At 33.5% G+C, this 27,731-nt stretch overlaps 2 protein-coding genes across 2 annotated transcripts in view; both read right to left on the reverse strand.

Annotated features, from left to right (window-relative positions):
- LOC112016460 (WAT1-related protein At2g39510) overlaps positions 1-2,602 on the reverse strand; it is a 20,410-nt gene extending 17,808 nt beyond the window's left edge. The window contains exons 1-6 of the mRNA XM_065769375.1: positions 2,371-2,602; positions 2,154-2,216; positions 1,885-2,001; positions 1,557-1,791; positions 302-463; positions 27-178 (exon numbers count right to left, since the gene is read on the reverse strand). Coding sequence (XP_065625447.1) covers positions 27-178; positions 302-463; positions 1,557-1,791; positions 1,885-2,001; positions 2,154-2,216; positions 2,371-2,564 — 923 coding nt within the window. The 5' untranslated portion in view covers positions 2,565-2,602. The remainder of the gene's footprint in view (positions 1-26; positions 179-301; positions 464-1,556; positions 1,792-1,884; positions 2,002-2,153; positions 2,217-2,370) is intronic.
- Positions 2,603-19,038: 16,436 nt separating this feature from the next.
- On the reverse strand, positions 19,039-24,297 carry LOC112014004 (WAT1-related protein At2g39510-like). The gene is made up of 7 exons (XM_065769374.1): positions 23,686-24,297; positions 22,781-22,803; positions 21,447-21,563; positions 21,114-21,351; positions 19,881-20,042; positions 19,599-19,750; positions 19,039-19,195 (listed from the first exon to the last, which is right to left on the reverse strand). Exons 1-7 carry the CDS (start codon positions 24,295-24,297, stop codon positions 19,039-19,041), a joined length of 1,461 nt encoding a protein of 486 aa, XP_065625446.1.
- Positions 24,298-27,731: the final 3,434 nt, after the last annotated feature.

Raw genomic sequence — 27,731 nt, forward strand, 5'->3', positions numbered from 1 at the left:
TACTAGAATAGAAAATCAATGCGCACCTTCCTAAGTACAAGGTCTCAAATAGAATGAAGGACCCAATAATTGCAACTATAACTGTGCTTAGGGGATTAAAAGCAGTCAGAAAAACAGGCCCCTTTTCCTTTATTATCAGTCCTTGAACGTAAAGGGCAAACCCTGAACATACTACACCCTGCATAAAATTTCACTTGTGAGTATAAATGCAAGTCTTAAATCTTACAACATTTTTTATAAGAAGCATTGTGAAGAGAAAAGGACATCAAAAGAAAATGTAACTAAATTTAGAATTTCTCACAGTGTATATAGCAGCTAAAAGCTTAGTATCTAAGTGTATTGACCAGGCTGCAAGGTTGCCCCGTTCTAATGTAAGGGCTAGTATGGCACTTTCCAGTGTGCCTATCAAACATATCAAAACTGCTAATGAAAGCTCTGCAGGGTATGATTTCAACGTAATTGCCTACAAAGCAACAATTATATATCATCACTAATTAAGTCTAACTAAAACATTTTGTAATTTCTTGAATTTCTAATTAAGGTTCAAATTCCCTTTCCCCATTTTTTAATTATCAAATTATCAATTTTTATTTATTAAAAAGGTCTTGAAATGTCTTATTCAAGAAGAAGTTAATGTGATGTTTGAAATGGGATTCATGTATCATACTCTAATAATTATAATAACTTTGGTGATTATAAAAAAAAGGACATAGTTTTCCTTCAATTTTTGTGGTAATATATAAAACCATCCACATGTATTAAATCAAATGACTCATTTTATATTTAAGCAAGTCGCATAATTCATTAAATAGATCATGTTACTAAAAATACATGTGGATTGTCTTTTTGAATATTCACATAGTAGGTTGGAGAAATGTTTCTCCAAACTGGTTTGGAGAGAGGTAAGTTCTAAATTTAAAAAAAAAAAAAAAAAAAAAAAAAAGGAACTTTGGCAACGACAATAATAATAATATTTATTTTTGTTATGCATGCTTTAGATGTTGACAAGGTTTATGTGACAAAACTTGCGTCAAAGAGTGTAGCAAATTTTTGTATTTGAGACGTTGTTGGTTTCTGGAATTCTGAGTTGCAAACGAGGTTCATTCATGGAGGAATTTGTGTAGAATAATTCTAGAGGTTTTAGAACAATTATGGTGGAAAGGCAAGCAGGATGTTTGCTGAATTTGCATAAAAAATCTAGCTTACTAAGGTTTTGTACAATATGATTGATGGTAACTTTTTCTTTTAGTGGATTTTTGGGGGTTGGATCATCTAGAGTAATTTTTCTTTTGAATAGATTCTTTGTCGGTTTATTACTTCGTTATCAAATTTGTGAGTTGTTTACTTTCTTTCATTATTATTTATTTAAATTTGGTATGTTACACCTATGGTTGAATTGCTGTGTTAGAATATCTATTTAGTCAATTGATCTGCTGCATAAGTGTCTATGTTTTAAATTAAACTTTCCATTGACCACCAACCACATCCAATTGTTCGTGCGAGTGCTCATTTTAAGCTGAAATTGCAAATTAAATTAATGCCGATTAGACTCTTACTTGAAGAATAAAGAAACCAGACCAGCAGAAATAACCTGCTAGCAACATGAGAGCACCCTTGATGACATCTTGCTTATTTGCTGCATTAGATTCTTGATGGCCATTTCCATCTGTCCATGGCAAATTCAACATAGGTCCTTTAACCTGAGTCATAAGCATAGCTCCTCCAATCGTTACTATGGTCCCCAATACCTTTGCCTGGCCACGCCATCTCCTTATATTTACTTTCTCAAGACTACAAAAGCATTCTCAAATTTTTAAGCACCCCATATTTAGTATATCATGTATGCATGCAATGCGCAAACGTGAATGGACTAAGGAGAATTACCCTAAAATCCAAGCCATTGAAAATGTAAACGCAGGAACAACGTTGCACATGGCTCTTGCGAATGTTGCTGTAGTATACTTCATCCCAGTGAAGAACATGTTCTGGTTGATTACAGGCCTGAGTAGGGAAAATGAAAGCTTAAGTGTGATCCAACTCAGCCAAAAAAAAAAAAAAAAAAAAAAAAAAAAAAAAAAAAAAAAACAGTAACATGTTTTGTTTGAAGCTTAAGAGCAAAAGCTTAATTATTGCTTGAAGGTCCAGATTCTTACTCCAATAAGGAGAGCAACACAATCTTAGCAAAGACAGAGAAGGTCAACTTTGGCCGCCTGTTCCTGTTAGGAGTATTAATTTAAAGTGATTAGCTTTATCATCTCGCTCAACATGTAACACTGAAGAAAAGAGTTTAAACAATGCAAACAACAATAACGAGGAGATTTGAAGCAAAAAGAAAAGAAAAAGAGAAAACAATATCGAGGAGATGGAGACCTATCCAAGACAATAGCGAAAGGAGCAATGACAACAGTGGCAATGGCACTCCGGTAGACTACGAACACATGTTGACTCATCCCCTTGTTTAGAGCAAATTTACAGAATATGGACAGCCCTGCATAGCCAAATTGCAATAAAATTACTGCCAAAAATGGTTTCACCTTGTTATACAGTTGAGTCTTGGACTCCATGGACAAGTTAAGCTAAAATTTTCTCTTATTTCTCAATTAGCTCTAATGCTTATTCTCAATTCGTTCTAATGTGAGGTTCTAGCAAAATGAAGTATGGAGTTCACTTATATACACAGCATTTTAAAGCTTTTTTTTTTTTTTCTCATTTTCTCATGGTTAAATATAACAACTCGTATTTTAATGGAATTAGTCTAATCACAATTGAGGCTCTTTCTAGTTGTTAATAAAGGTCAAATCAATCTACTATATGCCCAATGTCGAACTCATCACACACCCATACAATACACAATTAAAATCCTATCAATCTGGCATTACAATTATTGTGATACTATTGAATTGGGTTGTTTCAATATGTGTTGTATCCCACATCAAATGTAGCTAGAAAGCTTACATTAGTTTATTGAATTTGCCAATGGATTAGTAAATGTAATTTATATAATATTTTTATAAAATTTGGTATAAGAAACTATTTTTAGTTGGAATAATAATATAATATATTTACATATACACACATTAAAAGAATTTATATAGTTCTCTCTCTCTCTCTCTCTCTCTCTCTCTCTATATATATATATATAAATAATAAATAATATGTTACATCACTCAATATTTCTTCATTAGATCCAAATTTTGATAAATCTATCATTACATTATTTTTGTATATTTTTCATGCTTGTAAAATTTTAAGGTGACCAAAGATCATTAGCCATGTCATCAATTAATCTTTTAAACTAAATTTTTTGTAGTTTAACATAATTCACAAAAGATGAGTTTATGGATCGAATGGTAAATAATATCTGATTGACATGCATTTTAAGAATGAATAGAATATGTAAACCCACAGTGAGATTTTCAAAATATAGATTTAGTAGCAAGTTATTAGGTGATGTAACATTATTTAAAGTTACACCAAATGTAACTTGAATCTAACTCTATATATAAATATTTTTAAATTCACTTAAGAAAAGAATTTCATATTCTTACATATAATAATCATAATAATTTAGATTTTCTTTCTTTACAATGGTGTGCAATCTAATTAGAATTAATTTCTTTAAGTATTATAACATGTAACTAATGAGTATTATTAGAATTGTAAGGGTATTGGGCCCAGGAACTCATTATCTATGTATATATTGGGTCTAGGGCCCAATCTGAGGACATGAAGGCGTTTGAGGAGGAGTAAACATCGCCAGGGAAGTTCGTGTTAATAAATGAAGAATTTAGTTTTGATTATAAGAGCTCATGAGGGTGGTCCGAAGATGAATGTCTCCTCAACTAACCAAAGTCAAGGTTTGCAGGAGTGGTCTGCCGTTCAGGGGATTGTTCCAGGAAATTCTGTTGATAAGGATAAACATTACAAAAATATAGGACAGGGGGGAGCTTTAAAATATTTAAGGAGAAAGCTGTTACTACTGCATTAAATACTCTGCAGCTAACTCTCTAGCCGTATTAATGTAGAAGTGATACTTGAATAGTGGTTTTCAGCCTTACAGCTACTATATAAAGACTTTAAGAAAGTGCTGATGGGACAAGTATCAACATCAATTATCTAGTCTGCACGTAGAGGGTAGAGATGAGAGAGGAAGACAGTATAAAAAAGGAAGGAAGCAATGAGAGTGAGGGATCGATAAATTAAGGAAAAAAGACTGTAGCAATCAAGAATTGCATTTGTAACCAAATTTGAGAGAAATATATGAGAATTAAATTCCTCGGACTGTGCCGAAGATGATTTTCTTCAATATAAACTTGTCTATCTTTATTCTCTTGTAATCTAAATCCACCTTAGTGGTTGTCTGATTCATTAAAGCATAGTTTTCAATTCACTCTCTTCAAATTCATTGTTTTGGGCTTTTGGGGCTTAGGTCTATCCATTTTTTGGACTAGAGACTCAAATCTGGTCCTTACAAGAATTAATTTTCAAAATGAATTTATAGTGTACATGCATTGTGTGGGACATAAGCTAGTAATAATAATAATAATTTTTTTTTTCATTTAAATCCAAAAATGATTACTTCACTTTTAATTCATTTCCTTTCAAACATTTAAACTAGAGGGAGGAAAATATTTAATTCTTTTATATATGTTTATTTACGTTTTTCGTCTACTCTATTCATTTCAATTAATTCTTTATAAACTTCCAAGGTTTAAGAGTCTTAAGACTCCACTCATGCATACACCAGCTGACTAATAAGGAGAGGGGAGTGGGGGACTCAGCGCACCAAGAAAACGTGTCCACAATGTGGGCATTGGTTGGTTTTAACTCCTTTCTTTGCTTTTTTTTTTTTTTTTTTTTAATGAACTTTTATTTTATTTATTGCTTTGAAAACATAATTTTTTTTTGAGGGAAATGAAAACAGATATTTAGTTTGGGTTTTAGCCAAAAAAAAAAAAAAAAAATCAAAATGTAAGTGGACCACCGTTCACTTATTTCTTTTGATTAAAATTTTTATCTTTGTTGTTTTTATACATATGCTAGTTGTTAACCAGAAGAAAAAAAAAGATATTAGTTTTGTAAAAAATTAATCAAGTCTGAAAATAATTATTTAAATAATTTGTTAATAGCAATGAACACATATAATATAGAAAAAAAATAAAGTGAAAATTTCACAAACGAATAATAAGATAATTTTCAAAAAAAATTTATAAAAATATTAGAAAAACAACTCACAAATGAATAAGAAATTCATCAAAAACACTAAAAAATATATAATTTTAAGAATAATGATTTAAAAAAAAACATTATTTAAATAAATTTGAATAAAGAAAATGCCTCATTTTAGCGGTTGCATTAAACTCCAAAATTCCTTTTGCCGACCGTAAGCCTGCGTCGAACATCGAAGTCGCTAATCTGAAATAGACCCTGCCGATAAGAAGATCATTGCTTTCGTGTTTGTGAGTACGGTTGTTAATTAGAGAACAAGTTTTACACAACAAGCTCCTCACCCTCAAAGAGAACGAAAAAGCAAATGAAAAACTAATGATGAAAGAGATTTTCACAAACTTTCCTCAAATTCGCTGGAGCCCACCTTGCTGGGCGTGATATATATATATATATATATATATATTTTTTTTTTGGTTGCACTATCTCGTCATTGTCTTCTTTGACTTTGAATGTGCAATTGGAACAACTCAGGTTGAGAGAAGATTTTGTCTTTTTGTCTTTTTTATTTTATTTTATAATAATAACTAATAAGAACACTAAGAACATCAGCATCTGTGCTAAAAAAAAAATCATTTTGAAACATCAAAAAGCTATCTTATTAATTTTAACACACCATTTTATAATTTACCTATATTAAATATTGGCAAAAAGTACAATGTTAGTCTCTCAAATTTAATCTGTGTGCTTAATTGTTCTCTCAAGTTTGAAGCAAGCGTAATTAGTCCCTCAAGTTAACTGAATTGTATTGATTATTTTATTAATTGCTGTTAACGGTGTTACTTACATGACTACGAAATAATAACTTGACTTTTTTTAAGAGAGATGCTACATTTACAACAATTTTACAATATTTTTACAATAAATTATAGGTGGTTAGTTGTTATTGGTTCAAATTTAAAACTAACACTAAGATTACTTTTTTGCCCCAACAATAACAACTGTTTAATCTGTGTGCTTAATTGTTCTCTCAAGTTTGAAGCAAGCATAATCAGTCCCTCAAATTAACTGAATTGTATTGATCATTTTATTAATTGCTGTTAATGGTGTTACTTACATGACTAACGAAATAATAACTTGACATTTTTTTAAGAGAGATGCTACATCTACAACAATTTTACAATAAATCACAGGTGGTTAGTTGTTATTGATTCAAATTTAAAACTAATACTAAGATTACTTTTTTGCCCCAACAATAACAACTAGTAACAACCTGCCACTTAGAATTTGTTGTAAAAATGTTGTAAAAATATTATGAACATACCATTTCTCTCTTTTTTTTTTTTTTTTTTTTTTAATGATGTGGCATAGTTTTAATCAAAAAATTACAAACTTGGCTGCTATATTATGACTGGAGGTTTTAATTAGTGGGGTTTACTTTTATTTTTTCACTAAGTTAGTGGGGGTACTTTTCAACGTTAGCTAAAGTTTTAGTCAGAATGATCCCGTCGGCTAAATTAGTGGGGGGTATTTAATTATAATTATGTATAATCCCATCAGCTAAAGTTTTAGCGATTAAGACTAGCTATGTACTGGCTTTACATCACGTGTAGTTGGAACTTGGAAGTGGCATCCTTGCTAGAACACTTTGGTAATGCATCAAGTGATTACATATAGTCTAATTCACATAGCAAGTTGAAATTAGAAACCTAATAATTCAACAATTGACTAATTTTGCACCTTCTAGTGGTATCGTATGCCCCAAAAAGAAAAAGAAAAAGCCAAAGAAATTTGAAGTTTAATTGTTAGCGTTGGATTACACACTTGAATAAACCTTTGTTTAGCAGTGCTGATTAGCCATTTTTTTTTGGGTTGAGAAATAACAGCATTAATTGGACGTATGTCCTATTAAGCATTTGAGATGCCTTGCGTGCGGGGTAGCAGTGGCATTAACTATTGAGGATTTGTAATCATCCTAACTGAAAGCTCAGATTTGTATGAAAACACATGAGCTTGTTTAGACCCCAAATTAAAAATTACAACTAGATTGCTTTTACTCAAACTTAATAAAGTGTGGAACAAAAGTAAATATGCGCAATGAACCGTTAACACTACTCTAAGCCATATCCATACAATACACAATAAAATGAAAGCTTAAAGAGTAGGGAAGAGAGATGCAAATACAAGATAACACCAAGATGTGTTATCAAAGAGGAAACCAAAGAACTTGATGAAAAACCTCTCCGCGACCCTGCAAATTAAAATCGATCCACTAGAGAATAAAGTTGGAGTACACGAATAACAAAAGCCCTCTAAGCCTAGTCTACCCTATGTACTTGAGCTCTTCAAGCTCCTGCTACCAACAGACTTCTTGGAGTCATGTCTTCTCTAGCTTTTCAGATCCCACACGATTGCATCCACCACTAAATAGCTCCTTCCAATGCTTCCGAACAGCACCAAAATCTCACTTAACACTTAGATCTGGTGTAGTAAGTGTCTGGGTTATGAACCTCTCAAGGATGTAGAGATGGAGATGTAGGAGTTGAGAAAAACCAAAAGGAAATGTGTAGATGATTGTAGGTATAACAATCTCTAACTCTTAAGTGTATTTGCCAGGGTTTTCTTTTTGAAAAGAACTCCTTACAATTCGTGGGTAATGAGGATATTTATAATATGGGTAAAGAATTTGGTAAAACACTTTATCTTTTTGCTAAACAAAATGTTTCGTGAGTACCTCGCGGGATGGCCCTTCTTGTGAAACACTCGCGAACTTGACAGTTTGGTGTGACTCTTTAGCTTCCAGTTATGTATTTCACACGTGGCCTTTTCACGGGTTGCTTCTTGCGAGCTTCTAGCAAGCTAGTCTTGAACTGCACTAATTCATCTTTAAAGCTTGATTCTTCACTGATCTCTTACACTCATTCCTTACAAATAAACCTATATACATATAGGAAAATGGTTGAAGAAATTACAATCAAATTTGGCATGGAATTAAAGCCAACAAAAACTAGTTGGAAATCACAACTTTACACTAACTAAAACTAACAAACAAACATATGTAAGTAACTTTTGCAATAATAATAATAACATCATTTCAAAAGCCATCTGATCACAGTTGTTAGATATTGACATATTGTATAAGTTTTTATGTAATGGATTTTGGACTTCTGAAAATTATTTAGACGCTATGTCTTGCTATGTCTTCATAAAGATTGCATGCAAATGCATTTAAGATCCAAACCAAATCTTGTTCTACTCTTACTATGGATGGAAATCTTCCATTTATATTTCGATTTGTGTGTATGGTAGGTTCTAAGACATTAGGAACTAAATGTATTAGAACTTTATTTTGTATATGTTGGCAAACCATGATCAAAACAATGAGTCTGGGTTTAGGCTTGCTCAAAGTTTGTTTTAATGTAAGCTTGGAATCGACTAATTGTAGGAAAATTACTGTTCAATTCTATAAGGCTCAATTGATCGAGAATTGTAGATCAAAAATTTTCTGCAGAATTTTCAAACACAGCCTAGGTCCATATGACATGTAGGGTTAAGTATTTCACTCCTAGTATAAAAGGGAAAAACCCTAGCTACGTTTTAGAGGTCTTTGTTTGAGTTGTGTGTTGAGTCTTTTGTGAGATCTAAGAGGTGTTTACCTTTAAACACACACATAGAGTTATTAAGATCAAGATTCACATCAAGAACTTGATGGTTGTTTTAGTTGTTGCAAAAAGAACATTCAAGAATATCCAAAACCTTTGAGAGGTGTCTCAAAGTCATAAGTAGGAGAACTTGTGTTGGTGCAGATTTAAGTAAAGAAGTAGTTTGTGGACTCGGAGCTGTCATGTGGTCGTGGTAGTAAGTTTTTTACACGAGGTAGCATTAGGATATTAGTGGTTTAATTCTTATTTTACAAACTTAAATTCTTTCATAGTGAATCTATTTTTATCTTAAGGATAGTTAGGTTAAATCCTCCCCAGGTTTTTTTTTTTGTTTGGTTTTTTTGAGTCATCAGATCTTTGTGTTCTTTACTTTCCACATTATATCTATTTTGCTCATAATAGTTTAACCTAGACTTGAATAACAAACTTGTTAATCAACTTGGTTAATATTAGGTTAAACATATTATATTAAGGGGTTTAAAAACCTAACAAGTAGTATCAGAGCAGGTTAGCTCTTGTGTTAGATCTTTTGATCTAAAAGTTGATCCTTGACCCCTGTTGTTATGGATTTTTTAAAGTCATTTTGGTTGATAATTGAATTTGTCTATTTTTGGATTATATGGCTCGTTGAATGTGTAAATTATTTCCTTAAGTGTCTTGGTATAATTACATGTTGTGATAATTATGTGTGTTAGATTGCTTTAACCGCCTTAAAGGCATGTGATTCTTGTCTTTGGTATTTGGATAGTAGTTGTTCCAGGCATATGACAGGAAATAAAGCATTATTCAAGACACTCTTTGAAGGAAAGATTGGGACAGTCACTTTTGGAGATGGAAGCAAGTCTGTAATCAGAGGCATTGGAACAGTAGACATTCCAGGGCTGCTTGTATTTGAAGATGTTTGGTATGTTGATGGGTTGAAGGCTAATTTACTCAGCATCAGTTAGATTTGCAACAATGGATTGAATGTTCTCTTCACCAAGTGTGAATGTGAGGTACTCGATGGAGGAGATGACTACATTTGCATTGTTATTAGGACTGCTAATAACTGTTATGGTCTAACATTAAGTATAAACAACAAGTGTTATAGCGTAAAGATTAATCAAGTAGACCTATGACATCAACGGTTGAGTCATGCAAGTCACAAGCAATTAGATAAAATCTCCAAGTGTGAAGCAGTTATAGGTTTGCCCAAGTTTGAAAAGATAGAGAAGAGAATATGTGGACCAGGTCAAATGGGTAAACAAGTGAAGTCCAAGTATTCGTCTGTAAGTGAAGTTCAAACCTCAAGACCTTTGGAATTGTTGCACATTGATCTCATGGGTCTTGCCAGAGTTTAGAGTTTGGATGGAAAGAAGTAAATTCTAGTAGTTGTGGATGATTTCACTAGATATACTTGGGTGGTGTTTTTGAGAGATAAGGCTGAGACTCCTAATAAGATGATACACTTGTACAAGAAATTGCAAGTTGAAAAAGGCATTATGATAGCCAGAATTAGAAGTGATCATGGGAGAAAATTTGAAAACTCTAAGCTTGCTACCTTCTGCAATGAACAAGGCACACAATAAGAGTTCTCCGCACCGATGACACCACAACAGAATAGAGTAGTGGAAAGGAAGAATAGGGTTATCCAAGAAATGGCTATTGTCATGCTAAATAACAAGAAGATGCCCAAATTTTCTGGGGAGAAGTAGTTAACACTAAATGCCATACACTCAACCGAGTGTATTTCAAACCCGATTCCAAGAAGACTCCATATGAACTCTAGAGAGGAAAGAGGCCTATTGTTAAATACTTCAGGATATTTGAAAGTGACTGTTACATTCTACGTGATAGGGAGAACCTAGAAAAGTTTGATGCAAAAAGTGACAAAGGATACCTTCTAGGCTACTCTACCACTAATAGAGCGTATATGGTGTACAACCTTAGAACTAAAACAGTCATAGAGTCTGCAAATGTGGTGATCAATGATGAATTATGTCCAAAATCTCATTTAAAAGACACTCCTCTTGTTCAAGAGAAGATTATGGAAGTTAAAGATACTCTTCCTGAAGAGTATGTTGGGAAACATAGTGATAAAGATCTACAACTGCTGAATGACACTATTTCAGAACCATTCATTCCTATTTGTGAAACTCAGTTAGAACAAAGTGAACCAAGCTTTTCATCTAAACAAAAGAGTACCTCAAATTCTTTGGTCAAAGATCCATCTGCTGGAGTCAAGTTAAATCATCCAGCCATAAATATATTGGGTAGTCTGAATGATAACATGAGATTGAGGTCTAAAGCCTTGAATGTAATTACTCACTCATGTTATCTTTCCCAATTCGAACTAAAGAAAGTAGATGAAGCACTTCAAGATATTGATTGGATCAATTTTATGCATAAAGAACTTCATCAATTCGTTCGGAATGATGTGTGGGAGCTAGTTCCTAGACCGGATGGAGTGAATGTGATAGGAACTAAGTGAATTTTCAAAAGAAAGTTGGATGAACATGGAACCGTTATAAGAAATAAATCAAGATTTGTTGCTCAAGGATACACACAAGTGGAAGGGATTGACTTTGATGAGACTTTTGCACCTGTAGCAAGATTGGAATCCATTAGAATACTCTTAACAATTGCAAGTCACCTAAATTTCAAATTGTATCAAATGGATGTTAAGAGTGCATTCTTGAATGGGATGTTACAAGAAGAGGTTTATGTAGAATAACAAAAAGGTTTTGTTGATCCACACAGACCGGATGATGTATACAAGTTGAAGAGATCACTCTATAGATTGAAACAAGCTCTTAGGGCATGGTATGACAGATTAACTGCTTATCTCACTGAGCATGGATTCAAAAGAGGATATGCAGACACTACTCTCTTCATACGAAAGGATAAGAATAATTTTGTAGTAACTCAAATTTATGTTGATAATATTGTTTTTGGTGCTACTAATGACTCTCTTGCTAAATCTTTTGCAGATAAAATGAAGAAGATGTTTGAAATGAGTATAGTTGGTGAACTTACTTATTTCTTGGGATTGCAAGTGAAGTAAACAGACTCTAGAATTTACATTAATCAAGCAAAGTATGCTAGAAATCTTGTTAAGAGATTCAGACTCGAGAAGGCTGCACATGCTAGAACACCAATGGTTGCAAATGCAAAACTAACCAATGATTCTTCAGGTGAGTCTGTTGATGTTACATTATACAGAAGTATGATTGGTTGTCTTTTGTATTTGACTGTTAGCCATCCAGATATTGCTTTTAGTGTTGGTGGATGCTCTAGGTTTCAAGCTAAACCTACAATTTCACATTTAAATGCTGTTAAAAGGATAATAAAATATGTTAGTGGAACTTGTGATTATGGATTGTGTTATAGTAAAGAGTTAAATATGTCTCTTGCTAGGTATTTAGATGCAGATTGGGCTGGCAATGCAGAACGATAGGAAAAGCACCACTGGTGGGTGTTTTTATGTAGGTATCAATTTAGTTACTTGGATGAGTAAAAAGCAAAATTCTGTTTCTCTGTCAACTGTAGAAGCAAAATATATTACTGTTGGAAGTTGTTGCTCACAACTCCTTTGAATGAAAAAGCTTTTAGGTTATTATGGGATATCACAAGACACAATAGTTGTCTATTGTGATAATTCTATTGCTATCGATATCTCTAAGAATCCTATCCAACATTCTAAGACTAAGCATATAAAGATTAGATATCACTTCATTAGGAATTTTGTAGAAAGAAAAAAAATTGTGGTTCTAGAATATATCCCAACTAAACGTCAGAATGCTGACATCTTCACTAAACCTCTTAATAGAAGTAAGTTTGAGACACTTCATCAAGTGATAAATGTTATTCATTGTCCCTACTTTGTTGGGGTTTATGTCCTAAAATCCAATTTATTGGCATGTCATAAATAATTAAAATTTTTAATTATATGAGACTATCTATAAATGAACTAATGAGACATTATCTTAGTCCATGAGATGCATAGTATGTGATTTATGTGATTTAGTCATAGAAGATATAAATCACAAGTTCTTTGTGAATTTAGAATTTTAGTTTATAGTCGGTGATGAAATTAGACATTTTATTTGTGAAAACTATAACATATCAACTAAGATGATTTGTCTTGATCATAGAAGTGGAGACTTCTAGTTGATATGTTGATATATTTTAAGAGTTAAGACATATTGAACTGGATTTCTGTGAGGTTTATTATTTCTCTAACAACTGTCAAATGAATAATAAATCTCACGACTTCTATTTACATCAACTCTAAATCCTGAAAGAATAATGAACCTAATCATGAAGTGTAGGTTGCTTTGATATATCAAGAGTGAGATCTAAAGTCACGATTAAAACCTCAGTATGTTGGGCAGTCGCATTTAGTATTGATGGAACATATATTCTCAAGATGAAATTTATAATATCTTAACGGAGATATAAAATATTCCCTTAAGATAAGTTTAATGGATTTAGTTATTCAGAGTGTTGGACCCAACCACTTTAGTAAGGAGTTACTAAAGTATATATTTATGAAATTAGATTTCATAAATATATGATGAATAACTTAAAGGATTAAACTGGGTACTCAAGGATTAAGATGTAGTAATCTTCAAAGTGGCAGTCAATATTCATGACTTTGTATTACTACAAATATTTTAATGAAGGGGTTGCATGTATAATAAAGTCTTGTGATATAATTTATTAATAAGACATAGAGTGTAATTATATTCTTATAGTGGTATTGAATATAATTAATGGTTATTTTGGACTTGTCAAAAGTTGATAAAAAAACCCAAGGCCCATTGGATTTAGAGTCTTATTTGTTCCCTTTTGGTCCCACTCCAAGTCACATGCTAAAACTCAATTGGAATGGACCAAAATGTTAGCCCAATTAGGTAATCAATAAAATATAAGGATAGAAACATACAAAATTTTATAAGAGAATTTTAAGAAGAGTTTTCATAAAGAATGAAATGGTGTGTATGTGAGTGTAAGCCACTCTCTTATTCTCCCCCTGAAAACTGATTGAGAGGCCACATTTCTTAGACATTAAGTGGAATTGGAGTGAATATTAAACGTGTTCCCAAGTAATTCTAATATTTTATTTTTGAATTTCACCACACCAAGGTACGCTTTCTTATTCTTAAATAAAAAAATTAAAAAAAAAAGGAAGGAAAGAGGAAAGTGGAAGGATGTGTTTTGTATTACACATCATGGATGTGTAGTTAAAGTTAGCCATATTATTTTTGCAAAACATGCCCGTGTACCTTGTTTAGCTTAGATAAGCTTATTTTTCTGCACTTTGCTAGTTTTAGTTATGTAGTGCATGTTTGTGTGAATGTTTATAGTTTTTTATCATATGCTCTTGATTTTGAAGTCACATGCTTTTGATTATAAGGAATAAAAAATCTTAAGAGAAAGACATAAATAACCATCTCACCACTGTTTGCCAGCCAATTATGAATACCTTAATGCATATCATAAGATTTTGTACTCGAGAAAAGTGTAACACATGCAGAAAAAGAAAATAAGGTGTAGCCTTAAAATAAAATAAAAGAAAAAAGGAAAAAAATTTATGTATATAATAAGGCAAAAAAAAAAAAAAAAGCATGATTATAAGCTTGTTTTCTAGGAGATGTGGGAGTTATATGACGTAACTCTTTAAGTGATAGCCTCTTTCAAATTTATGTGATGAATAATATAGAAATTATGATTAATTACTATCTATATATCACCTCACATATATCTCATAATGTTACTAGTCGCACACACTTCACAAGTTATTCTTTGTCAAACTTCGTACATTAAATTTTGTGTGAATTTGGTTTGGCTATCTAAGATTATATATTCTATGATTTTGATACAAAATATGTTCAAGAATTGAAAATTTTGGGGTAAAAAGTTTGAAAATCTTGTTTTGAAGTTCTAGGTTGAAAACTAATGTTTTTGAAAAACTTTTAAACTCATTCTCATGCATTTCATTCATGAAATTACTTGGATTGAATGGTTTCTACATAATCTTCTGTTGTTTTTCAAAAAAATTCAAATTTCCAAAATTTCAATCGATCAAATGTGTTTTTCGACTTATTGAAAATCCCTTGATTTTTTAAAACTTGGCCTCGGGTTGGTTCAATTGATCCTCGATTGGTACTCAATCAATCGAATTTGTTTTATTCAGATTTTGATTAATCAAAGCCATTTTTTGACTGATCGAAATTTTAAGTGGTTTTAAAGGATACATTGTCTGGTTTGATTAATACCTGACCGGTACTTGACCAATCGAGTTTCAAAGAGAAAGAAAAATAAAAAGCTTTTAACATCACATGTTCTTCAAAATTTCAAAAAGTTTTTTCTTCTTTTCGTCCTTTTCTTTCTCGACCGATCCAATCCAAGACTTTGTTGTCGTTTTCCTCCTTAAATCTTCAAGGGTTTTTGTCCTCAAGTGTAGGTAAGACCTAAATACCCTTCCCTTTTCCAATTTATTTACATTTTTTATGCACTTTTCATGAAATTTTTGAAAATGTCGAACAAAGAGGTTTTTGTGATTTTGGATTTCTGGGTTTTGTTCTTAGATAATATATATATGATTCCCATGCATTAATTTGATCAATTTTGTGATTTAAGAAGAATTGGAAAATCTTGGGCTTGAAATTTTTCAAAATTGTGGTTTTTGTTCAATTAAGCTTAAATTGTTGAAATTGACTTGTGAAATTGATGGATTAAGCCATTATATGATGCTTTGTAATTATTATAATGTTTAATTGATCAATTTGATTTGGTTTTGAAACGTGGGTTTTTCAAAATTTGGGGTTTTGGGTCAAAACTATTTTGTTCAAGTCAATTGTTGGTGAAATTTGGTAATTTTGAACAAGTTTTTATGCATTAGAGCATGCACCATATGTGCATTCATTACATGCATCATATAGTTTGTCATTTGTTGATATTCATTGTGCTCTAACCCTTTCTAATGCAGTCTACCCTTAGTTTTCTGTGTTTTGTGTTTTGTTTTTATTTTCCTTCCTATTCTTAGAGTCATGGTTATGAAAACTAGAGTAAAGAAAAACACTACCTCCTCCTCCTCTTTTGACTTTGAAAGGTCTAGATTTTAGTCTAAGTCTAATTAGGAAGCCTATGAGAAGTTGAACATTTTAAAGTCTATTTGGGTTGAGAGAAAAGTTATCCTAGATGAGGTGAATCCTGAGATTTGTAGGAACTTTGAGAGTTGAGGTTTCTAGATGTAGAGTATCCTCTTTCAGCTACATTGATTTGAGAGTTTGTCATTACCCGTGAGGTAGTGGCTACAACTCTCAATGTACCTTTGGTACAATAGCCTGTGTATCCTTACATAGAATTTCCTCCCATTGATGACATTATGTCTCTTCTTACCGGTACTACCATTAGTTGGAGTACTGATCTTAGGATTACCACACATGAGCTTACTAGCTTAATTATTTGTTCTTTAGGATTTCTTGTCATAACATCTGGCCTATCTCTCATATACATACCATTCCCATTAAGAGATGTGCGTTTTTTGTACGATCTCGTCACTAATGCTCCTATTAGTTTTCCTACTCTTTTCATTCATTCTCTTGTAGAGGTTCATAGGAGTAGTGCTAAGTCTCATGATTTGTTTTTCTCTATTTTCATTCATAGGATTCTTTTAGATTTAGGTTTAGAGGAATTTCCCGCTTCTGAGCCTGTACATATAATCTCTCCTATAGGTGCCACCTTTCTTAGGCAAAGATCAGCTCAGTTAAAAGCTATCTCTAAACGCCCTAGAGTCGAGTCTTCTATAGGTGATGCTTCCAGAGGCTTTCCTACTGGTGATCCTACTACTGAGGAGTTTGTGGATCCTACTGCTGCCGTGGATCCTCCACCGTCTACATCTACATATTCTTCTATGCGCACCATGCTAGAGATGTGTCTCATAGCTCAAGTAGCCCATGGATAGCTTTTACTAGATTTGCTCAATGAGGTTGCGGCCTTACAAGTAGATTTAGCTGATGCTAGAGGTGCATCTCCCCCGACTCCACCCTCGGATCAGCCATGATTGCCCTTTGGTAATACGTCACAAAAAGCGGGAGTGCATGGTGATAGAGGGAGATAGAGGAGATAGATATTTTTTTTGGGGAGATATGGTATTTTTTGGTTGTAGATTGTATTTAGGAGGAGATTTGCTTTGATGATATGTTACTACATGTTAGGGGGAGACATGCTTTTGTATTTTTTAAGTCCTTGTTTTATTTATGTTCTTGTTTCATAAACTATGATATATTGATTATGATTTATATTATGAGATTATTCATGGTATATGTCTTTTATTTTATGTTTTGTAAAAATAAGAAACTTATTTTGGTTTACTTGTATTTTCTACAAATGCGTTTATGATTTGTTTATTATTTCAAGAATTTATAGGTTGATTCATTTGAAGCTGCCGTCTACACTTGCAACTGATAAGTAGTAATTAGGCTGAATTGTATTTTGGCCAACAATGTGTAATTGGGCTATTTTAACTTTGAGCATTTTATTTTTTGTAATGTGTTTTGTCATGGATTGCCAAATGGGGGAGTTTATTAGGTTCTAAGACATTAGGAACTAAATGCATTAGAACTTCATTTTGTTATGTTGGCAAACCATGATCAAAACAATGAGTCTAGGTTTAGGCTTGCTCAAAGTTTGTTTTAATGTAAGTTTGGAATCGAGTAATTGTAGGAAAATTACTATTCAAATCTGCAAGGCTTGATCGATCAAAGAATAGACTTGATCGATCGAGAATCGTAGATCAGAAATTTTCTACAGAATTTTCAAATGCAACCTAAACTTGTTTGATGTGTAGGGTTGAGTGTTTCACTTCTAGTATAAAAGGAAAAACCCTAACTACGTTTTAGAGGTCTTTGTTTGAGTTGTGTGTTGAGTCTTTTGTGAGATCTAAGAGGTGTTTACCTTCAAACACACACATAGAGCTATCAAGATCAAAATTCACATCAAGAACTTGATGGTTGTTTCAGTTGCTGCATAAAGAACATTCAAGAATATCCAAAACCTTTGAGAGGTGTCTCAAAGTCACAAGTAGGAGAATTTGTGCGGGTGCAGATTCAAGGAAAGAAGTAGTCTGTGAACTTGAAGCTGTCACGTGGTCGTGGTAGTAAGTTTTCTACATGAGATAACATTAGGATGTTAGTGGTTTAAGTCCTATTGTACAAACTTCAATTTTTTCATAGTAGATCTGTTTTTATCTTGAGGATAGCTAGGTTCAATCATCCTCAAGTTTTTTATCGGTTTGGAATTTCTTGGGTCATCAAGTCTTTGTATTCTTTACTTTCAGCATTATATCTGTTTTGCTCACAATAGTTTAACCTAGACTTGAATAACAAACTTGTTAATCAACTTGGCTTAATATTAGATTAAACATATTGTGTAAAGGGGTCTAAGAACCTAACACTGTACTATAGTTTTGTAATCAAACTTTGTCTAATATAAAATTACTCTTTTGTGCTTTTACTTGATTTTCTTTCCTTTTTTATTTTTCTTTCTCTTTCTAACTACATTTTAGTTCCATGCATGTTGTCACATTGATGTATTCGATTTTTTTCTAAAATTTAGAAATTGGAATTTACTTAATTATATATGCTTTGTAAATTGTGATATTATTAATCCCACCACCAGTTGAATCCAATCTTTAAAAACAATGTTTATGATACTTTAATATTCTGTGCAGTGATCTCCAGAATCAACGGATAGGAGGAAGGTGGTGGCATAAGTCATAAGTGTGCTTAACACAGTCTTAAGCATCCTATATGCAACTCTTTGTCAACAAATAGAGACATACTTTCTTTGCCTTAGGAATACGTAACGTAAGAACCATTTAATGGAGATGCACTTGGTGCCTCCTTTAAATTGAAGCCACGTCTAACACGTCCTGGAAGTGAAACCAAAAACAAAATTTTAAACAAAATACTACACATTGATGGGATTTTTTTTCATATTTAGTTTTATTTTAAATTTCTTAAAACTTAAATAACAGAGTTTTAGTTAAATTAAATTATCATAATAATTAATAAAATAAAATAATTTAATAAGTAATGAGAGTGCAACCACTACTTCTAGGATTTCTAGAACCTTTTTCATATAGAAAACACCAATTTCAACAATAAGCATATATACATTATCCACTATTTTTATGTAGTTTGATTTGAAGATTTTATATTTGTCACATTGATTTTGAAGTCGTTATCCTCTCATTCATAGTAGCCATATTGGCGGTTGGTGCTACCTCTTCATTGTCTGACTTTGATCTTTGTTGATCCTTGCTCTTGCCCCATAAAACCATATATAGGCCCATAGCAATGACAATTGCTCCAATAACCCTACATATAGCTTGTTTGCAAAAGTTAGCCCCTAGTCATACAATTTTTATTCTTCCAAATCTTTTTCGTACAGTTTTCTTTAATCAAATGAAGCATATCAACTACACTAATTAAGTATTGTATTATCAGATGAATGTCCCATAAAACAAAATATTTTGATTGGACATTCCATTCCAAGCACTTTCCCCCCCTCAATTCATAAGAGCAGTGTTAGGGACACATTTTTTGCCCAACTATTAACCTATTATATTGTGATTGGAGAAACATCATTTTCATCTAAGTCTACCATTGACACTACTTTTATTATATATAAATTACAACAGACCATGTTAGAACTTGTGAAAAATATTGTGCCATTAGACTTATTAGTAGGGCCTAGTAAGATAGGAAAATCAAAGTGCACCTTCCTAAGTAGATGGTCTCAGACAAAATGAAGGAGCCTATAATTGCAACTAGAACTGTGCTTAGGGGAGTAAAGGCAGTCACAAAAACAGGCCCGTTTTCCTTCATTATTAGTCCTTGAAGGTAAATGGCAAACCCTGAACATACTATGCCCTGTGTAAAATTTCAACTGAGTGTAAATGCAAGTCTTAGACATAGCTAGCTTCACAATATTTTTTGTAAGAAGCGTTGAGAAGAGAAAAGGACATCAAAAGAAAATGCAACTAAATTTAGAATTACTCACAGCATATACAGTAGCTAAGAGCTTAGCATCTAAGTGTATTGACCATGTTGTGAGGTTGTTCCATTCCATTGCTAGGGCTAGTATGGTACTTTCCAATGTGCCCATTAAACATATTAAAATTGTTAGGGAAAGCTCTGCGGGGTATGATTTTAGCGTAACTTCCTACAAAGTAACAATTATATCTCATTACCAACTAAGTCTAACTAAAACGTTTTGGATTTCTAGTGTTTTTTATAGAGATGTCCAGAGTTTAATTTCCACTCCCCCCATTGTTATAACTATCAAATTTTAAAATCTAAAAAACAAAGGTTTTGGAATGTCTTGCGCAAGAGGATTTTTTTTTTTTTTTTGTGAGAAGATAGTGCAAGAAGAAGTTGATTGTAATGTTTAGCATGGGATTCATGTATCATACATTGATAATTATAATAATTTTGGTGAGTAATAAAAAAATGGACATAGTTTTCCTCCAAATTTATGTGGCCAATTATAAACCACTCACAATTATTAAATTACATTATTTATGAAATTATTTAAACAATTCTCATAGCTCATTAAACAAGTCATATGTTCCTCCAAATAAGTTCTATATAAAAAAATTATAATAATTTTTGTGACAACAATAATGATGTTAATTACTGTTGTGCTAGTGTTAGATGTTGACAAAGTTTATGTGACAAAACTTGGGTCAAAGAGGGTCGCCTATATTTTTGTGTTTGTCATGTTGGTTTATGGAGTTATGAGTTGCAAACCATGTTCATTTGCGGAGGAAATTCTTGTAGAATAATTCTAGAGGTTCCGGAAAAGCTATGGTGGAAAGGCAAGTAGGACGTTGGCTGAGTTTGCATAGATAGTCTAGCTAGGTTACAAAGGTTTTGCACAATGTGACTGCTTGTGACCATGTCTTTTAGTGGATTCTTTGGGATTCCTTCGGAGTGGTTTTTCCTTTGAAGATGTTTTTATTGGTTTTCTACTCTATCACCAAATTTGTGTGTTGTTTACTACTTTCATTATTATTTCTTTAAATTTGGTATGTCATAACTATTTGTGAATTTCTGTGTTGGAAACTTGGAATATATATTTGGAACATACATAATTTATTCAATTAATCCGCCGCATATGTGTTTGCGTTTTAAATTAAATTTTCCGATGACCACCAATCTGATCCACTTGTTCATGCGATTACTCATTTTAAACTAAAATTGCAAATTAAATCAATGCCGATTAGAGTCTTACTTGAAGAATAACGAAACCAGACCAGCAGAAAAAACCTGCTAGCATCATGAGAGCACCCTTGATGACATCTTGCTTATTTGCTGCACTAGTAGATTCTTGATGGCCATTTTCATTTGTCCATTGCAAATTCAACATAGGACCTTTAACCAGAGTCATAAGCATTGCTCCTCCAACCGTCACTATGGTCCCCAATACCTTTGCATGGCCACACAGTCTCCTAATATTTACTTTCTCAAGTCTACAAAAGCATTCACAGATTTTTGAAGCATCCCCATATTTAGTACATTGATCATGTATGCATGCACAAACGTGAATAGGACTATAAAGAATTACCCTAAAATCCAAGCCATTAAAAATGCAAACGCAGGAACAACACTACACAGGGCTCTTGAGAAAGTTGCTGTTGTATAATTCATCCCAGTGAAGAGTGAGTTTTGGTCTATTATAGGCCTAAGTAGGAGAAAATGAAAGTTTAAGTGTGATCTGAATGTTCAAATAGCGTGTAAAACACTATGAACGTTTAGACCTCCAATTACAAAATTATCAATTCAAGCTTAATATCAAACAATATATGTGCGGCAAATGAATACAAGCTAATAACAGAATTGATAGATAATCTAAACCAATTAAAATCACATCCACAACAAAAATTAAAAAGCAAAGATTAAGGTAAGAGAGATGCAAACGCAAGGACAACGTAACGATGTGTTATCGAAAAGGAAACCGAAGCCCTTGGCGTAAAACCTCTCCGCCGCCCTCCAAGCAGTCAATAATTTACTAAAGAATGAAGTTGGGATACATGAACAGTAGAAGACCTTCCAAGCCTAATCTACCCAGTGTACCTAAGCTTTACAAGTTTCTTGCTCCAACGAGGTTGTGCAAAACCTTTGTCTTCTTTAACTTACCGGATTCTGCTATAGCTCATAGCATCAACCAATAACCATTGGCCCCTTCCTAACTGCTTCCCAAAGCACCAAATAGCCTTCTCGCAGATGTGGGTATGGTGAGAAAATGATTTGAGTAAGAACTTCTCAAGGATGTAACAATGGAGAGGGTGACAGTAGAGGAATTTAAAAAGTCTCTATGAAAAGATTGTGGATGAGTCAATTTTATTTTTCTCTAGGGTTTCTCTCTAAAAATTATCTCTAGAAGCTCTCTACATTTTGTGGGTATAAGGGGTATTTATACTAGGGTAAGAAAGGAATGCGAAGAGTCAGTTTTTCCAAAACAGAGCTGGCAGGCGACTTGGCCTCGCGACTTGACTGAGTTGCGAGTTCAAGCCGCGAGCTAACTGAATGGCCAGTTTGGACTTTTTGTCCTGTAGTGCAACAGCTGGCATGATGATTCAGCTTCTCTTCATGCTGCGCTCGTGTGCATCGTCTGGCAGTTTGCCAGTCGCGAGCCAGTCGCAAGATTTAGTTGCGAGTCCCTACTTCATTGCACATTCTTGAGCATTTCTTCACACTCTCTCACACACTACCCTTAAATGATTCCCACCTAAATATAGGGTTTCTAAGTGCTGAAAAATAAGCAAATTGGCACAGAATAAAGCTAACAAGATGGTTGATTAAATTCAACCTTACAATCTCACCCTTTGGCTATTTCGTGACAAAACCTTACAACAAACTCTAGACTTAACGCGTGAGTTGGGAACAGTTGATCAAAACTCATTCACACCTAACTCTAGAATCTGTGAAGCTCTTGAACTATAAGAACAAGTATCTCCTAAAACACAACAACACAATATGATCATTGTATGTAGAAAACTTGTAATGCATATGGAGCAAGCACAATACGATCAAACAAAATGGAAATAAGTAAAAAACCATGACTTGACCAAAAATGAACAATCACTATAAATAGTGATCACAATGCTCATTCACACATAAAATGAATATTCAGACATGCAAGCTAATAAGCTCAATTGCAAAGTATCATTTGTATGTCCAACACTTAACCAATGCAACAACACAAGGTAATTGCATTAAGGATATAAAATCCAACATAGGGCACAAGAGTGACGTACTTAAAGAAAATGCATGACATTTAACAACAAGTACAAAAGCTACAAAGCATGGGTACAAACACCTTAAAAGCTTACAAAAGCATAAGGTACAAAACGTATCACAAGCAGCTGAATGACATCTTATATAAACTTAAACAAATGAACCATAAGTTTCAAAAGTTTTATCAATAACAACCATGAGTTTAAACTAAACTATTAACCAAAGTGTAGCAAACCCAAAATATAGACAACATTCTCCAAAGCAAAATACCAGCACCAACAACATAAACATAAAGTAAGAACTAATAAATGTAAGTTTTATGCATGCTCCCCCTCAAACTGGCACTCCCCCTCAAGAGCTACCCTAAACATCTCCCCCTTTTTTATCAGAATGGCCAAAGGGTCACTGTTGAGTGGAGAAGCTATCAAACTTTGCTGAAAGGATGTTCATCTGATCTTGAAGTGCTGTCAGCATGTCAAAATTTTCATTCTAGACATCTCTGAGTCCATCAATCCTCTCTAGGATGATCTGGAATGCATTTGAATGTACAACTATAAAGATGAAACTCTGCTCCTCTTGCCACGACCTCGTGAGCTTGAAGGTTCTCCTGCAGCCTCTGTCTCAGTTTCCATTGGTTCACCTTCTTTTTCATCACCTGGGAGACGAACTTGTATCCTCGTGATGGTTTGTTTGTTGATGGCTAAGAGTGCAGGCAAGAGGCTGATATCTTGAGGGATTTCAACACCTTTCAATCTAAAAAGCCTCATAAGAAGGCTAGGAAAAATCAACTTGGCTCTTGAAGTTGTTCTAGTCTTATCCACAATTGTGTCAAAGATGTGAGAGCTGATGTCTATAAAGGTGTTCTCCTTGAACTCCATGAGAAAAATAGCTCTAGCATTGTTGATTGTAGTCAGCTTCCTAACTAGGTAAAAGTTGAACATCATGATGGTGGTTAGACACCTCATGTCAGCTGGGAAGGCATTAGTGTTGAGACATCTCCCCTTTTTAACACCACTAATACGAGATTGGACAGTTTCTATGGATATCTTTCTGTCCTTGTAATTGGTGAAGTCATGGTCATCTAAGCCTTCAAGACCTAGCACCTCATCTATATCACCTGCATCTATAGTGAATTCCTTTCCTCTTATCCAACAATTAATTTCATCCTTTTTTAGCATAGCATTTGCGCAAAACTCCCTGATCAAAGGCTCACACACTCCAGGCAAGTCACTCAACAACTTATCCCAACCTCAGCCCTCAAAACAATTTGGAATGAAAGTGTCCTTCAAATTCACTAAGTCCACAAATCTTTCTTGAATGATTGTTGCATTCAAGTAGTACACTTTGTATCTCTCAAAGTGTTGAGTAGATCTGAACTTGGAGTTGTCTGTTTTCAATCTTTTATCACCCTTCTTAGTAGTGGTCTTTTTCTTGGTAGGAGTCATCTATAAACAAAGCTAAAAAGGCCACAAAAACATAGCACAATGGATGAAAATTCAAACATTAGTAACAAGTTAGTATAACTAAAAAGAACATAGAACTATACCACTATTAAGTCCATATTCAGATGAGATTCAAACATTGAAATGGATAGCTTAACAACTTAATCAAGAACACTCTAGGGCACATTCCTAATCACAGACTTCAACATGCAATAATTGGCTGTATTGAAACAGTATATACCACATAAAAAAATATGTCTATAAGACATATCTTAATGAGTATGAGATGTTCAAACCAACACAGAGCAGACAATATCCTCAAAGCAGAAGCAACACATATGATATCAATAGTCAATAGCAACTATAAAGTAATAAAATATAACTCAACCAATTTGAACCAACAATACTCACAAACAGAGTAAGTCACATTAAACCCAAACAATTAGCATATGACAATGTGACATATTAACATGGGTATGAGATTTACCAACCAACAAAGATCAGAGCACAAACTCTAATAGAGAAACTAAAACATGATAACAACCATATTTAGTATCCTAGAAACAGGATTAACCAAACCCAAACACCCAAACTCACAAACATGAACCCCACCCATATCCGAAACTACAGATATCACAAATTAGAACCATAACTCACAGATTCAAGAAAATAAAGCTCAAAACATGAAATATGTAGTGAGAAAGAGAAATCCCATACATTTTCCTTGAAGATTTGAGGTTAAAATGATGCAAAAATGGAGGTTTTTCGAGAGTGACATGGTGAGTTTGAAAGAGAGTTGAAATGGGGAAGACAATGAACAGTCACAAAAGTTCGAGGGAAAACTGAAAAGTTTTGAAAACTGCCTTTAAAGCGCAAAACACGCGATTTTCGCAACTGAGTCAAGTCGCGTGCAAGTCGCCAGGGCCAGCCGCCAGAACACTTAGAAACAAAAATTTGAAAAATTTTCGAAGTGTTTTTCGTGGCTGGAAGGTCTACCTACAAGAAAGTTGCGAGGTAAGCCGCAAAAATCTATGTGTACCCCTCGCGATTGGACCTTCCACTCGTGAACAAGTCGCCACACTGAGTCGCGAGAAACATAGAAACCCAAATTTTAAAAAATATTCTAAGTATTTTTCGCGACTAGGACATTGACTCGCCAGTGAGTCGCAAAGACCTTCTGAGTAATGTTTGCAACTGGGGGCATGCGACTGGACTAACCCCCGACTGAGTCGCCAGAACAGGATAACATTGTTTTTGAAGTTTTGGTAATTTTTATAAATTAAAAAAAAAAAATTCCAAAAACAAACTAAAACACTCAAATTTTTTTTTTTGGTTTAATCAACAAATATTGAGCATGTGAAAACACATTTAATCAAGTACAATCATACAAATGAATATGACATTCATTAAATATAGACATGTGTAATGTGTGCGGATATAAAAAATGAGATAGTCCTTAGTCTAACGTCAAGCTTCAATGATTAATTCAACTAAGGCATACACAATTAACACTAGATAATGTGACTCATCTCAATTATAGAAATATGCATATATGATCTCCCACAAGAAACTTGATAACATAACTTTGAAGTTTTTCATTTGGCTCCATATACTACATATCATTTGATCTTTTTGAATCAATACATCTCATTGTGAGATCAATGCTTGAAATTTTTTATATTACAATTTTATGAGTTAGCCTTTGGCTTTTTGAGCATCATACAATTTATTTTTGGTCGCTTTCTTTTTTTCCTAGTCAAATACTAGTAAGTGCGACAGGCTTTGCAGCTCAATGTCTCTTTTCATTTAGAGATTTACATTTGGTGAGCTCTTTAGGTAAAAGTACTAAAATAAAGGAGTGGAAAGATATATAGGCACAAGTCTATGCATGTCTCAAGATCAACAAAACCATTTACCAACATTCATGACAAGGTTGAAGATCTATTTACAACAGTCACATAGATTTCAAGATTTCTTCCACAATAATATGAGTGCATAGAGAACAAGCTAAGCTTGTAGATGTACAAAACCATTAGTACAAAGGTACAAGGCAAAACATGTTTTGAGACAAAACTCAACAATGTCGATCATACTTTCTTGAATTTTCTATTTTTTATGTGTTTTTGGATTTTTGACACAAAAACAAAACCAAAAAAAATTGATAAAAAACAACAATGTAAAAACATTTAAAAAGAAACAAATAAACAAACAAACAATTTTCAACTCAAACTAGCAAAAAGCACACAACCAAGCATAGTCACAAAGCATAGGAAGTATTAATGCATGGACATGTTGTAATGTTTATGCATGAGTACCCATCTTCACCCACACGTCACGTGTGTTTGGGATGATATCCCTATAGGATTGGGTACGAGAGTTAGGACTTTCAAACCTTCTAGTGAAGCTTTCCAAGCAAGTGGTGAATGCGCCGATCATCTTCATCACGTCCATCACACCGGGATCACTATTTCGACCTCTTGATGACTCAACAGCCCAAGTCCTCTTGTCATTTCTTGGTCCTCTTGACCTTTGATCAGCTGCATTCTTCAATACTCTAAACTTATGGCAATTTGGTTTAGTGTGTCCTTAAAGTCCACAATAATGGCAAAAATGGTTCATTCTCGGACCTCTTTGTGATCTTGGAAGAGGTTTCCTTCTAACTTCAAGTTTGATCACTAATTGGTTACAGGGCTTATTCAACACCCGTTGGTTAGCCAGATTCTTCTTCTTTTCATCCTTTACTTTCTTAGGTGTAGAGGCAGCCACTACAGGTTCTTTGGCTTGCACAAACTTCACTTACTTGGTGATTTTGATAGCTGAACTACTTTCTTCGTTATATCCCAACCTGGATTTGTTTGAGAATTGTTTTTGAGAGGAAATCACATCATTTAATTTCTTGGTGGAGACCCTCTCTACCTTGGCATTTTCTTGAACTACCTCAAGCTCAAGGAATTTAATTTTTAGATAAGCTTCTGACAACTCTCCATTCAGCTTCTCTATCTCATATTTGGCCTTCTTATGTCGCACTAGGAGACTTCTATAGTCCTCCTCTGCCTTCTTCATCTTTTTCACGGTTGCCTTGGCCACAAGTGCATATTCTCCTAATTTCTTAAAAGTGAATTGAAGTTTTCTTGAAGACCCTTCGTATACTCATCTTCTTCAACATCTGA

This window comes from Quercus suber, unplaced genomic scaffold (genome assembly GCF_002906115.3).
Source record: "Quercus suber isolate HL8 unplaced genomic scaffold, Cork oak 2.0 scaffold_1133, whole genome shotgun sequence".
NCBI classification, from domain to species: domain Eukaryota; kingdom Viridiplantae; phylum Streptophyta; class Magnoliopsida; order Fagales; family Fagaceae; genus Quercus; species Quercus suber.